General features: G+C 32.2%; 1 protein-coding gene across 2 annotated transcripts in view; it reads left to right on the forward strand.

The window, feature by feature from the left end:
• Nucleotides 1–930: 930 nt before the first annotated feature.
• LOC132712968 (rap1 GTPase-GDP dissociation stimulator 1-like) overlaps nucleotides 931–15,735 on the forward strand; it is a 43,941-nt gene continuing 29,136 nt past the window's right edge. For both annotated transcript variants that reach the window (XM_060695409.1, XM_060695410.1), the window contains exons 1-5: nucleotides 931–1,079; nucleotides 4,961–5,062; nucleotides 5,965–6,093; nucleotides 8,034–8,162; nucleotides 13,600–13,746. In XM_060695409.1, coding sequence (XP_060551392.1) covers nucleotides 1,076–1,079; nucleotides 4,961–5,062; nucleotides 5,965–6,093; nucleotides 8,034–8,162; nucleotides 13,600–13,746 — 511 coding nt within the window. In that variant the 5' untranslated portion in view covers nucleotides 931–1,075. The remainder of the gene's footprint in view (nucleotides 1,080–4,960; nucleotides 5,063–5,964; nucleotides 6,094–8,033; nucleotides 8,163–13,599; nucleotides 13,747–15,735) is intronic.

Here is a 15,735-nt window from a genome sequence, read left to right on the forward strand (position 1 = left end):
CATTATGTCCAAATACATAGAGCTTTATATTTTTATTGTAATAAAGTATTGGTTCTATTTATAAAGTATTAGATAAACCAGTGTCTCTCAAATTGGAAACAATGGAGAGATCCCCCATACTCAGATTTAAATTTTAATTGAATGGAGTTTTTATAAACTTTTTAATGTTTCAAAAACAAATCAACAAGACCAGGTAAATCTACCTGTTGTGGGAAAATTAAAAACATATGACATTGTAACAAGAATAAGTATCAAGAGGCTGACACATGCTGTCGGATAAGTTCTTACTTCCTAAATCTTCAACAACTTATTACCGGAACTGAGGTCAAAGGTCACCAGATTCCTGTCATTTCTGACACATTAGAAACTTTCAAAGTAATTAGGGAAGAACAACATTTCAAAACATAAAAATTTAAATATTTAATATACCTTGGCAATACGGATTGGTTCATTAAATTCCCTTCCACCCTGAAGCCGAAATCCCCAGGGTGAGCCTCCATTTAAAGTCACTGAAAAATTCATCCTAACTATTCCGAAACCGCCATGAAATTTACCTGTTTGACCGAAAGGAGTTATGGATAATATTCGTAAAGGTTGGGTGATGCTAATTAATAAATGAAATGACTTTTGGTGTTCCTGTTGTTCTAAAGCTATTTTTATATCAAGAAAATGATAATCATTGTTTAATATATGTATCAATTTGGTTATCTCTGATGCAATTATTTTTCAAATTTTTGTATACGGAAATAAGAAAATTTCCTTTCGATTTTTTTGTCAACAGAACTACTTTTTCGAAGATCACGTAATTCTGCTATTTTTAATGGGAAAGTTTAATACTGAAGGGATTTAAATACACTAGAAGATTGCATCTCAATCAAATGTACTGTTTCATAATAATTTTCATGTTCATCAAATATTCCTTCATAATTCATGTTTCGCGCAATAATTGAATTTGTGGTTGCATGCAGTTGTTAGGTTTCACGGTGTATACTTCCGGTAAAATGACAGGAGCTGTCAGTTTAAACCACATGTGATACGCAAAGACACTAGATCTATACTTTCCTATATTGAAATAATGGGTACGTATGCTTTAACAAAATTTATGCCTTTGAATAACAGCATTTGTAAGTTCTGATTTTCTTTGCACCAGACAATAATGAACAAGGTTACAAACTAAGTGCTGATAATTTTTTGCTTTGAAATTGATTATTGTGAAAACTCGGAGCATGTAGATGTTCAGTAACATAAATCTGCTCCGAGGAACGCACCATCATTACAAAAGATATGATATTGACTATGATCTGTATTTTTTGCAGGAATAGAAAGTCATATTTATAATTTTCTGTATCCCTAACTTGCAGTGTTTATCAGTAATATAATAGGCACTGTATAATTATGTACTGTACAGTTTCAGTATAATACACTTTTGCATCATGCATGAATTTAATAATATGATAAGTATTTGTATGCAGTCATGTATCAGGGTGTTAAGTATGGATCGACAACTAAAACAATTATGTGAAACTTTTAAAGTTGCATTTAATAAATATCTATGTAAAAATATTTTGCCGTCTGCCTTAAAACCAAGCATTCTACAGTTTCATTCACCTTTTTAACAGTACAGATTTAAATCTCATCAAATATTGTTCATAAGTTTTGATTTTAAACGGAAAACCCCATGGATACACCAAAGTTCGTATACGAATGTTAACATGTAAATAAAGACATCACAGTGTTATTTTTGCTATCTGGAACACAACAAACATGAGATTTTCTTGTGCAAACACACTTTAACTGTTTTAGCTTTGCATTAGGCATGTTGTTCAGAAAAAGTAATCTGATGAAAAAGATTAAATTTGTATGAAAACGACTGTTACAATGAGGAAATATATTGTTAAAATAGGACTTGCTACTTAAAGCCACGTTTCTTTTTTTTTTTTTTTTTTTTTTTTTTTTTTTTTTTTTTTCAGTTTCGGGCGCCCAGTTAAGGGTAACCCCATTTATTTTCCCCGTCATTGGCATAATAGGGGTCGAGGAGCATCCTCCTATCAGCCTTACAATAATACAAGTATATATATTGATTTCTTACAAAATAAGAATCAGTATAGATAATGTGAAAAATATACAATTCGCAAACGTATCATTACTTGTCCGAAAAAGCGAAAAATGATAAGGTTGAAAAGCTAGTTAACTCGTTATGAATTAAATTTATAATTTCAATTGAGTTGCGTCCCATACATTAAAGGTAATATTCATACAAATAACAACATTTTATGGTTTTATAATTTCTGTCACTGAATCGTCTTTATTTTTACATTTGTATTCAAACTGGTATTTTATTTTTTTGAACATTAAACAAATTTCTTAACAAAATAGGTATTGATTGATATGGATAATTATGCTTACAATTGATACGATATTTCCATATTGCCCATTTAGTTTCGAATATTACAGTGTTGATCAATTTATCATTAATTTCGTGTTCAAAAGATCTAAAATTTGCAGTAGATTGGAAATATGAAAAAAAAATCATTTTCTAAAATTTTAGCGGACTTAAGTTTTTGAAGAACATGTCCAAACATTCTTAGAAAAATCACATTCCCAGAAGATATGAAACAAAGTTTCTCTGTGAGATTTACATATACAACATTTACCGTCAGATAAATTCATAAGAGACAGCTTGTGTTCTGTATAAATAACATTGTGTAAAAATTTCCACTGAAATTGTACAGCTTTGCATGAAGAAAAAGAATCATAAACGTGGCACCATATTTTACTCCATGGTAACTCCATATTAAGTAGGGTTTCCCATTTACTTTCACTTTTTAATTTACCAGTCTTTTGATTCCATATATGAGATATTTGTTTTATTGTAATATTTTCAGGCAATATTTTTGTTTGCGTCTTGCTCGTTAAGACAATATCATCTAAGTGAGTGTAATTCGACACTGTTTCATAATGATGTTCTTTTAAAGCAGTTATATACATTTTAGGAATGCTCGATTTGAGAATATGCCATTCGGCAATCCAGTTTCGCTTACATTTTAATTTCCTTAAAAGAGTGTCTATGCTAATAAAATTATTATTTTCAAAGTCCCAAATATCTTTTAAAAACAATATATTACTTTTTACAAATGAATTGAAGTAAAGTGTTTTCTTGCGAAAACGAATTTCAGTGTTACAACAAGAAATATATCTTTTACATCGGACAGAGACTTTGGCTTAAACTTCGCTTTAAACCGACACCAATTTTCGAGAGCGGGGTTGTAAAACGTACTTATGTTCAATTTGAAAGGTAAATTTTCTAATGAAGAACATTTACACAGAAAATAATCAATTTTATTTTCTCCAATAGTATCATATTTTTGTAAAAAATATTTTCCTATTGCGTTCCAGTTCTGTATGTCAGAGTGTATAATTTTGTATATTGTTTTAACATCCAAACTGGTTTGAATATTTGAAACATTACAATAGTTAAGACCTCCGTCTTTCAGGTCAAGGAGAATTGTGCTTTTTGAAACTAACGGTCGCTTATTGTCCAAAAGATAATCGCTCATAATTTTTTCGATTTCTTCTATGCATTTTGTCGGTATACCGCGCGTTTCAATTTCAAAATTAATAATAGAAACTACGTACATATGTTTTCAGAACAAGAATTTTCCCTTTAAAGTCAGGCCCCGAGCTTTCCATACTTGAAGACAATTTTTAATTTTGTTTATCTTTTTCATCCAAATTTCATTCGTATCTATATTATAGCCGTGACAAATTCCTAAAGTTTTAACATAATTTCTCGTCCATTTTATATCTTTAAATTTCGGAGTCCTTTCTTTTGATTTTCCAATAAAGATGCCTGTTATCCTTTTTCATTTTGGCCCCAGAGGAAATTTCATATTCTTTTAAAGTAAATATTTCTGGAACTGAAGACTTATTCTCACAAAAAAATTGTGTATCGTAAACAAATTGACATACTTTTAATTCAAGCTCATAGCCATTTAACGAAGGCAATTTAATGCCGTGTATATCAATATTATTTCTGATTGCACAAGCCATTGGTTCTGCTTGTAGGATATAGAGAAACGGCGCTATTGGACAACCTTGTTTAATAGAGCGGGAAATTTGAAAATATTCAGAAATAAACCCGTTTGTTTGTATAGCTGTTTCCGAGCCGACTAAACACATTTGAACCCATTTTCTGAATTTGTCTCCTATACCATACCTTTTTAAGCAGATATCAAGCCAATCCCATTCTACCCTATCAAAAGCCTTAGTTTGATCTAAAAAAATTATAACACCACGTTTCTTGATTTAATATTGATGTACAAATGATCCAAAGGCAGAGTTTCTCATGCAAACAGGAATTGTACTTCTTATTTTGCCACAATGAGGTTGCAGATTTTTATGCTTATAAAACTCATTTTGGTTGTTCTGACACAAAATAAGATCTAGAGTGGATATGAAACCCAATTTATTAATGAAATGTCGCTTTTTCTGTTTTTATGAAATTAATTAAATGTAGCTTTAAATGTGTATTGGCAAAATAAACACATCTGATTTGACCATCAAGGGAACCGAAGATAAGTAATATTGGCATGCTCGCATATTAATGGCAACTGTTTTTTTTACATATTTATTTATTTGTAAAACTATAACAAAGTTCATAATAACTACTGTTTGGGGACCATCAAAGGGTCACTTTTTGAACATTTTTTCCTGCATTACATATATTTAAGAAGAAAGTGCCTAAGTGATTGCTAAACTGTTCACAAGGTGACACATTCGACTTGCGGAGTTCTAGTTTTCAATATGCTTAGAAATTAATAGTTATAAGTTTAACATATTTGGACCAACATCGGCAATGCCATAACTTGAACAAAAAAGATCATCTTGACACTGTGCTTTTATACATAAGTTAATATTTTAAATTAGTGAATTAAATCAATGAATGTTTGTTCATTTACAGATATATCACCTATGTTAGAATGCTTGAGAGCAGCAAATTGTAAGACGGACAAAGTCAAGGCAATTAATAGTATACTCGATGTATTTGAGGGCACTCAAAAAGGTGAGATTATTTGATATTTTGATGAATTAATTACAGTCTAATGAATTAGACTTCAATGTGAAAGAGACATTCAGGTGTTGTCTTTTCTAAATGGTTTGACAGTAGGGAAATAGCCTGTAATTATATGTTAAACCACCCATATCAAATTAATTAGACTAAATTAATGGAAGTGAATTTTTTAAACCATGGACTTTCCATTAGAGGCAAAGCCTGATACAGATGATTTTACAGTTATGTTTATCATTAACATGTCTGTGAAGCCAATACAATGTATTTAAGTGACCCTTTGTTCATTTTTTTTCATTGCCAAGTTAAGATGAATTAACTTTATATTTCAATCTTAAGATTGACTGTTATTATGGCTATTCACCAACAGTTGATACTGGAAAATGTTTAGGCTACTGAGGGTGTTCACTAGCCACGAAATCCTGAGGGTCATTTTGACTAAGTTTTACCAACTACAAGGCCAAATTCCCATGATTTTAACAAAATTTGACCCTCCAGCTAAAATCCTGAGGGTCAAATTGGGCCTTTTGGAAATTTGAAGGGTAAAAGAGTTATTTCAAGGGTCAAACGGACACTCTAACTGACTGTTCAACTTTTTTTTTATAAAATAAACATTACAAGTTAAATCAGTTATTCTGATGTACATTTACAGAAATTTCTATGGGCAATGTGCCTTATTTTTCATTCATGTGAAGAAAATTATAGAATTAAAAGGAATTATGGCAAATTGTAAACTTACTTTGACTTCCATGTGTTTACTCACTATATACTGTTTGATGAGCATAATTTCACTTTAAGCTTGAAAGTTGAAAACTCACAATAGACCTCTCTTGATATTTAAAAAGTAACCTTATTTTATGTATAATTTGGCTTATGTTAGAAATCTTTTATTTTAGAAGAAGAAACTGATGACATAGCTGAAAGGTTAACAAGTGAGGGTATACTAGATGATCTAATAAATGTATCTGGAGATGAAGATACTCTGGCATCTGTTGGTCAACTTCTTGCTGAGCTAGCAAAAAATGGTAAGGTTTTGTTGTTGGTTGTTTTGATTTAAAATTTCTTAATCATAAATTGCAATGCCATTTGTTAGAAATGAAATGGATGCTTTGGTTTGTGTAACAGATGTGTATAATAGCTTTACCAGTTTACTTCTTTTGTATGTTATATGTGCATGAAAGTGGGACTCCACCTGTGTTTGAAATGGCATGTTTTGTTCGAAAGTAGATTATCAATACCTGTGTTTGAATTGGCATGTTTTGTTCGAAAGTAGATTATTAATACCTGTGTTTGAAATGGCATGTTTTGTTTGAAAGTAGATTATCAATACCTGTGTTTGAAATGGCATGTTTTGTTCAAAAGTAGATTATCAATACCTGTGTTTGAAATGGCATGTTTTGTTTGAAAGTAGATTATCAATACCTGTGTTTGAAATGGCATGTTTTGTTCAAAAGTAGATTATCAATACCGGTGTTTGAAAATGATATGTTTTGTTCGAAAGAAGAATATCAATACTTGTCTTTGAAACTGACATGCTTTGTTTGAAAGTAGATTATCAGTAGTATAATGTATTTAGTTGAATTTGCAGCACATAAGTGGACACCTACGTAAATAATTTGGCATACAAAAAGTAACAATAACTGACAGCCTTTACAGTTGGGATAGTGACTATTTGAAAGTGGAATGCAATTGCAATCTTATGTTTGCAAATGTTGGAATGATTACTGTTCTTGAAAGTGAAACACATATCAGGGCTTTTTTTCACAGGTTGGGGAAGCAGCCCAGTCCTTAATTTTGGGGAAAAATTATATGGTATATTTGCAAAAGGGGAAGAAAAAACTTGATGTAAATTTAATTTTGGGGGAAAACTGCATGATTTTAAAGAAATTTTCTTTGGGGAAGCAGCCCTATACCGGCCCCTGTTATAGAAGGTAAAAAGGCCCTGCATATTGTGTTTGAAAAGGGGATGCATATTGTGTTTGAAAGGGGAATGCATATTGTGTTTGAAAGGGGAATGCATATTGTGTTTGAAAGGGGAATGCATATTGTGTTTGAAGGGGGAATGCATATTGTGTTTGAAAGGAGGAATGCATATTGTGTTTAAAGGGGGAATGCATATTGTGTTTGAAGGGGGAATGCATATTGTGTTTTAATTGGGAATGCATATTGTATTTGAAAAGTGGAATACATGTGTTTGAAAAGGGGAATGCATATTCTGTTTAAAGGAGGAATGCCAAAGCTTTGTAATTGAAAGTGGAATGCTTACTGTTATGACAGTAGTCTAGAATGAATTGGCTGTTTAGAAGAGAAGTACCTATTGTGTTTGATATTGGAATGTTTTACGTAGTGCACATAGACCTGAATTAATTACTTTAATTGCTAATAGTACCATTGAATTTGTTCAGCTGACATTTAGTTTTGCTAATTGATTAGAATCTGTTTCAGCAAAAAAAAAATTTTCAGATGAATCTTGTTGTGAATTGAAGTGCATCTTGTTGTTGTGAATTTATATGCATCTTGTTGTTGTGAATTTAAATGCATATTGTTGTTGTGAATTTAAATACATCTTGTTCTTGTGAATTGAAATGCATTTTTTTTGTTCTGAACTTAAATGTTGATTTAACTGTGTCTGATAGGAATGAACATTATGTTTGATATGATTCTAATGATGAGTTTTATTTGAGATATATTTTAAAGCTCTATTGTGGAACAAGTTTTTGCTATTTATATATAAATTAGTTTGGAGTTTGCTTCCTTGCACTGATCATTTAATGATTACTGGTGTCATATGTGGAACATGATTATGAACGAGTAGGATCAAACCTAGGATCCATGGGTTAAGCAAGTTGGACTCAAACCCACAATCCCTGGGTTGAGAGACAAACATTTTCACTACAAGGCCACCACTCCTTTCAATGGTTGTATTATAATTATGTGTAATTTAATGTTCACTAGTATATTTCAGAATCTGTTAGAGTGCCGTGTGTCGAGAAAGGTTTTATTCCCATTCTACTGAAAGTGCTAGAGAGGCAAGATGATATAGATAGAATGACACAGGCTTGTCGTGCTCTTGGAAATATTTGTTTTGATAACGGTAAGTGATAGTATTGTGAGCCCTATGAAATATAGCTTTTGTTATGGTATGTGAGAGTAATGATAATAAATACAGTCTTGTAGAGCCCTAAGGTGTATATGTATTGATAAAATTCTGTGAAAGTAACTTTTATGTACTTTAGTTTTGCAATATACTATATGTAATTTCAAGTGAAAGTAATGTGGACATGTTGTATCCTTTGCAATTTGTGCTCTGATTGGCAGAATACTGCAATTTGTGCTCTGATTGGCAGAATACTTTTAGACAAACAAAAAATCTTCAAGATACATGCCTGTAGTTTACTGTTTCCTAACAGAGCCATGTCAGTTAATCTGGCTATTGAACAAATATCACTTCTTCAGTTATATTTCCACATTTCTTGGAAAACAATTTCATATATTAGAGAGTGCCCTTCCTTTAGACAGCTCTTGTTTACATTAAGGGAATATTCTTGAATTGTGTCAACAACTTGCTTTTTGAACTTCCCAATGATGATGTTCTTGTTTGCCTAACCCTCTACATAGTAATTTTTTTAGGATAGCAAAAGAGCGACTAAAATAAAATAATTATGTTATTCCAAAAATAAAATGTGTTATTCCTAAAATAAAGTTAAAGCATTTTACTGATATAGGAATGCCTCTTATACTGCCTTTTCATTAGTGACGTATGTAAAATAGCAACAGCATTTGGTACTATTACTTGTTACATGTTTAAATAAACAGATTTCTATTCAGAATTATACAAAGTAATGTTGCTGTTTCCTTGTGTTCATTCAGCTATATATATGTGATTGAGGACATTTAGATATAAACCGTATCCGTTCACTATGTTAGAAAAGATCTTGTCAGTGTTTTATTGGATTAATAATGGTTTACAAAAACTTGCATTAGAGTCAGCCCTAATTTGATGTTTTGTGCCTTAAGTTGGAAAAATTCTGGCACTGTTTCATTAATATGGGGACCGTGTGATACATGTACATGTTCATAGGTTTTTGCGGACTTTTAAGGCATTGCACTTAACTTTGTATATTTTAACATACTAGTCTTTGTGACTGAATAGTTTGTCTTTGGAATGTTGATATATATTTAACCCTAAACCTGCGGAATTTCTTAATTGGACTTGTCCAACTTCCATGTTTAAAACAATTTTAGGGTTTATGATATAAAGTTAAAAGTTGGTCAGCCAACAGTATAGAGCCAGGTCAGATTGCATGTGAGTACAGACTTGCCTGGCTCTTTAATGCTGGTGGCAAAGGTTAACAACTATTGATTCCTGCAGGTTAACCTTTTCCCTTATATAAGCGTGTTTCGACGGCTTTTTGCCCCCCCCCCCCCTTTTTGAGGCCTCAAACAGTGAAAAAATGCCCTATTTAGGCCCCAAACACTGTTTTTCGTTTGAGAAATGTTGTTAAAAAAATTGACCATTTTTTCGGCGCAGTCCCCCATCCAAATATTACATCAGGGGGTTGCCAGAAGGAGGATGCGCCCCCTTCTGTTTGGGGGGTTTGAAGGGGGGCGGAGTCCCCCTCATCGCCAAGAAAATTTTGGACTTGTGAGAGGCTTTAAATGACCCCAGGTCGATCATAAGATAACGTGTAACCAACGCTGAAAAGCCTTTGACTCTATCTCAATCCCTTGAGAAGTTGCAGCACTTTGAGATAAATTTTGATAGAAAAAATCGAGGCAAAAAAGTGATTTTTGGCAATTTTGAGATGTCCCCTCGTTGCCATGGTAACAGGAAATTTAAGACTGAGCATGTCGTTACAAAGGCAATGGTCCAGTCAACATTTGTGCCAAGTTTGATTAGTATTGAAGCATTTTTCATAGTTTCATAGCAGTTTGAACTTGTGAGAGGAGGCTTTTCAGTGAAAATGGCCATTTTTCACAATATGCTCATGGGGGAAAGGGTTAAGGGTTAAAAAGAGTGAACCTTCAGCTCATCATTGTGACATGTCTTCTTCTTTGAATTGTATAAAAAAGTGTATGGAAAATAATTAAAGGAACTCCACTGAGGTTCAATAGCCTGAAATCATAAAATTTTTAATTTTTTCTTAAACTTAACTTTGAAAACTTTGCATTTGATAACATAGAAATTTACTTGGTAAGGTATTAAATTGATAATCAATTTTTATCCAATTTTTTGGCAGGTTTGGATGAAAAATGTTGCACTGCCTTTTCATTTTGGGGTCAATTTGCACATTGAAATTGATAATTCCTGGGAATGATCAGAAATTTTGTACACATTATGTTGGCCTACATCCAATTATAAAAAAATCTTCAAAAAATATTTTTGATCTGTTTATGTCAAAAAACTAAGTTGAGTCCCATTAAAAAACATTTTATGTTTGTTTTGTTTCGTAATCAGAAAAATTGCTCTGTCATTATTGTCTGTAAGGACCCTTGAAAGATTATGTACCCTTTGTTTGAGGAGTGCTAAGACATAATTTACATTATAGACAGACAAGCAATAAAGCATGATTGCTTTTTTCATGTCTGCTTAAACACTGTATAATAAGAATTAAGAAGAAAACTGAATGTCAATTTCTAGGAAATGGCTGTGTTCTAGGCTGGCATTTATTGAGCCCACAGGGAGTTGAAGTTCGATTAATTGATGGAGCAAACGTCTTATCGTCTCACTGTGGACAGTTATCTTCTGATTATTTTGCGAAGACTTTTTATCCTGTCAGACTCTTCCCAGTATAGTTTATTTCTTTTTGTCATGATAGTTGACCATGGAAAATAGATAACCAGTGTTTATGGTTAGATAATAGATAATCTAACATATTGTTACACAATTATGATTTAATATGAAAAGAACAAGTTAATAAGTATTCCAGTGATTTGTGTGGAAATTTTGACTGACTGCAAAATGCAAATTATAATGTTAATACTCAGGTGTCATCTGTATATTTTATACCAGTATTTATATACATGTATATTAAATTCACCAGGGGTCACTTTAGGTCTTTCTCCAGCAGTAAAGCTTGAAAATTCTTTAAAACACAAAACAAATGAAAAATGCATGCTGATATAAATTATTCTTGTGGAGTAGACACTATCTAGCCTGTATAAGATCCTCTATGTTCAGGTCACACTTATTGATCGGGTCCAGGGTTGTTATTGAAATTTTACTAAGACGGTCCATTTTGAATTTGAGGCAGATATTTTTTGGTTTATCCATTATACATGTGCAACAGAGAGTGTTTTCTTAGTAAAATGCTTTTGAGATGGTAATTTTGGCCCCCACCTGACTCTTTAATGACAAACCTTGCCAGTTATGAATGAAACCGTGCATGGAGAGGCAATATTGGGTGGTAGAGTTCTTCCTTAATATGTTAAAAGTGACCATAATACTTAAACAATATATAGGAAATCTAACATCAAACAGAACAGAAAATTGTATTATGTGTTCCCTTTTAAGCACAAGGAGACAGACTGTATGGATTATATTAAGAATATAAATATTGTAAAGATATACACTAGTACTCCCACAGACAATAAGCAATGGGACACTAGACAGGCCCATTTAAGAAATGTTTTATTTATTGCTGTAGTTTCTATAAACATATAGTCTCTAATGTTTTCAGAATATAATCTAAGTACAACTTGTCTGCAAGAACTCATATATTTAGAATTTACATTATAGCAGACAGAAATCGCAAGCTGTGCTAGTTCATTGAATAAACTTAATTTGTTTTGAAGCGTTTCTTCAAAGTGAATATTTGTCTTTAGGCTGATATATGATACGTCAATAGCAGTAGTCAGAGACATTTGTCTGATGTTTGCAAGAGCAGAATAAACTCATCAATGTATTGAATTCCTCACAATCATCACATCACTTTATCTCATGTTTCTATGCAGTCAATGGTTTTATACATTTTGATTTTGTTTAATGAGACTTCTGTCCAGTCATACTTGGATGTTTAAGGTTTATTGCTGACATTCAAGAATGTTCAAGGGTTTTGCTCATACTGTACTTCATACAAGAATGTTCAAAGGTTTTGCTCATTCAAGGATGTTCAAGGGTTTTTTGCTCAAACAAGAATGTTAAAGGGTTTTTGCTCATATCTGGCCATTCTTTTTTGTTATATCTACTATAAGCCAGTGTAACTTAAAGTAAGTTGAGATGGAGAAACCAATAAGTAAATCATATGTATTTCAGACATGTGTTTTAATGCTCTACAAATGATCAAATTTAGGGAATAAACCTTTGAACCAATTGAGTTAGTATATATTTGTATTTAATTGTCCCATAAAAATACCATCTTACCATTTATTTAGAAATTGAGATAGTTTCTGTTGATTGAAATATGTACTGTGAGTTGTGTAAAATAACCTGAAATTTATAATCTTACAAGACAGAGAGAGAGGTTGTTTATCAAGCTGCAGACATGTCTGCATTCAATCTGTTCTCAATGTTTAGGATCTCTTTTGATAATAGTTCTGAACGTTCTCGAAATGTTTGCAATGCAATCAAACCTATCTGTAACTTGGGAATTTATGGAAAAACTAAATGCCCAAACATAACAGGGAGTCTCTCATGCACTAAAATTATTCAAACCAAAAAAAAAAAGAGAGAGAGAGAAGAAAAAAAGGAATGGTGATCAATATGTTACATAACATCTTAATATTTTTGCGAGTACATGTATTTTGATGGTTGGTCAGCTTTTGAAGATCAAAGAAATCTGATTATTTTGTCCAATTTTTTGGCACTATTATTTTGTAAAGGGCATTTATGGCTAGGTACTGGTTAAAATGATTGACTCTCACCACAGTAGGAAGGGGATCAAAGTAAACTTATTTTCCAGAAATTGTATCCAGATACCCATTCAATATTATGGAAGAATGGTGGTTCTACCTCAGGTGACAGCTCATCCCTTAACTGAGTCCATCAGTAAAATAACCGCCTTCGTGGTCGAGGGGTTAGAGTCGATGACTTCTAATCCAGTTACCTCTCTGGCGTGGGTTCGATCCCTGGGAGATGCTTTGGTAGTTTAGTGCGGAGGAAGGTAGTCTAGTATTGGTGTAACTCTCCAGGAACGATGGTTAGGAAACTAACCCGCCTATATGACTGAAATACTATTGGAAAAAGGCGTAAAATGAAACAAACAAAAAAACATCAGTAAAACTAAGAATTTGTCATAAAATTAATAAGAGGCATTGTTACAGAAAAAGCAATTAAAGAATTAATGGAAAATTGTTTTGCAGTTGTGTTATTGATTATTTTGCACACAAAAAACAAACAAGAAACAATTATTGACAATTTTGCTTAAAATTGGCTGCTTTTTTGCTGACAATTTTGACTTACTCTTCTTTTGCAGATAATTTTGTGCAGATATATTTTAACTGGCAATTTTTTTGTTGGTCATATTCATATTTTTTGACATTATGACTGATAAGTCTGACTGTTGTGATAATTTTGACTAATTATCTTACAGATATTGGTAGAGCAAAGGTAGACGAGGATGACGGTATTTCTATATTGCTGACGTTACTAAATTCCCTGCTAGGTAACACCAAAAGTGGCACGGACAAACTGAGGACTATAGCATGTGGATTTCTTCTCAATCTTACTAACAGTAATGGTGAGTTAAAGAATAATATGTAACTTACATTAGCTCTTAAAGTAGCATGCCTCCAATGTCATGCTAATTTTCATAAAAATTTGTTTAATTTATAGATCAGTAAAATATTGTCAAAATTTTTTAATGAACAAAGAAAGTAATTTACATATTACAAATAGCACTTAAAATCTACAAAAATTATCAAAATAGGTAAGAATTTGCAAATATAGCCCTAACTGTGTTAGTCACACAATAGAAATATGGTGATTGATACTGCAAAAGCAGTCATAAATGACACTTTGCATGTAAATTATTTCTTTAATTGTGAATATTTTACTTTTCTTAAAATCTTAGTAGCTTTTTCTCAAGGGTAATTTTTCTTGAAATATTTTGGCTCATGTGGAGACATGCAGCTTTAACCTGGTTTGCTGGTTTTGTTTTACCAGTCTTTACTCTTTCCAGTTTTTCAAAGAATAAGGACAAATCTCTAAATACGGCTTTAAATTGATTCTTCTGCCTATGTTACTTTAGCTTACTAGGAATACTATTAGATTAATAGAATGGGTTTTATTGATGTTTGAAGACATTTCTCCCTCAATTTCTCATAAGTGATTAGAAATGTGACAGTGGTGGAGAAGTTTGCATTAAATTTTACATGTGGAGATTTTTTTTCTAAAGATTTTTATTAGATAACTACTTAATTAATTGTTAGTATTTATTCTGAACATACTGTTAAAACTGACAATTACAGCCAAACAAGGGGAGCATGCTGTAGCTTAGTGATAAAGGTGTCGCAGCCTCTCATCCTATTGGTCATTAGTTTGAACTTTAGTTGGGTGGCAACCATGTTACCACATAAGACACCATGTAACATCTGAGAACTGGTTAGTTCCAGAAAGCAGAGTTGTTTCAAATAAGCTACAAGGTTTCTTCACAACAATTGAGCTTTAATAATAAAAAATACTTCAAACTAAAGCCAAACAAATGCAAGAACAATCAAGTGATTCCAATAAAGTGGTTGACGTATAGAATTTGTAAACAAGCATCCCGGCATTATCCTGATTCCTGGCCGAACATTGATTTTTGAAGGAAAGCCAACACCAGAATAATAGATAGCAAACATTAAAACATTTGATTGGCATGAATGCCAAACGTGCCTCATTTCAGAGGAGTAATGATAACTTAATTATCTCTTACAATATAAATCAACGACTATAGCAACGTTATGAAACTTTGTCATAATGATTAACTTCTTTCTTTAATTTGCGTGGGCAAATCTAATTTTGTGTCTTTTGTTTTTCGTTAATTAAAAACTAGTTCAATACAATGTAGGAAGAAAGGAATGATGTACATGTATTTGATTAATCTGAGATTTTCATCATGAAAATGATGAACTGTGTTTCAGACATAAAGCCTTACCTTGATAGATATCTTAAATGGACCTGTCCCTCTTTCAATTTAGGCAAAAGTATTTTTAAATCTTATTGGAGGAAAATTCCAAAAACATTTTGGTATGTATTGACTTAAAAGTGAGCAGTGCAGCACCACCATGGTCAGGCGGCACAGATGTGCTGGCTGATTTAGGCCTGCACTGGTAGCACTGGATAATAGATTCTGTAGCTGCTAGCAGGCTTAGAGTGTCAATTGGCAATGTAGCAAAATCTATAAAACCAAATACAAGACAAAATTAGAAATGATTAAATTTTTGCGATAGAGTTGAATGTTCATAAAATTAATATAGTTTTTAAAAGTTTAAGTTTTAAAAGTTTAAAGGTAGCAGTGGCCTAGTGGTTAAGGTGTCTGCCTCTCAACCCAAAGATCATGGGTTCGAGCCCTACTCGGGTCACAACCATGTTTCTTCATATGACACCAGTACTGGTTGGTTCCAGGAAGCGGACTCGAAAGTGATTAGTATAAGTTGCAAGGACTTATTTCGCAATCGAGCTTAAATAAATATGTTTAAACTAAAAGTTCAAGTGCCTGGAATGTTCACCAGATTATAATTACTTA

The sequence above is a fragment of the Ruditapes philippinarum genome, unplaced genomic scaffold, assembly GCF_026571515.1.
Source record: "Ruditapes philippinarum isolate M1 unplaced genomic scaffold, ASM2657151v2 ctg4691_1_1_1_1, whole genome shotgun sequence".
In the NCBI taxonomy this organism is placed as follows: domain Eukaryota; kingdom Metazoa; phylum Mollusca; class Bivalvia; order Venerida; family Veneridae; genus Ruditapes; species Ruditapes philippinarum.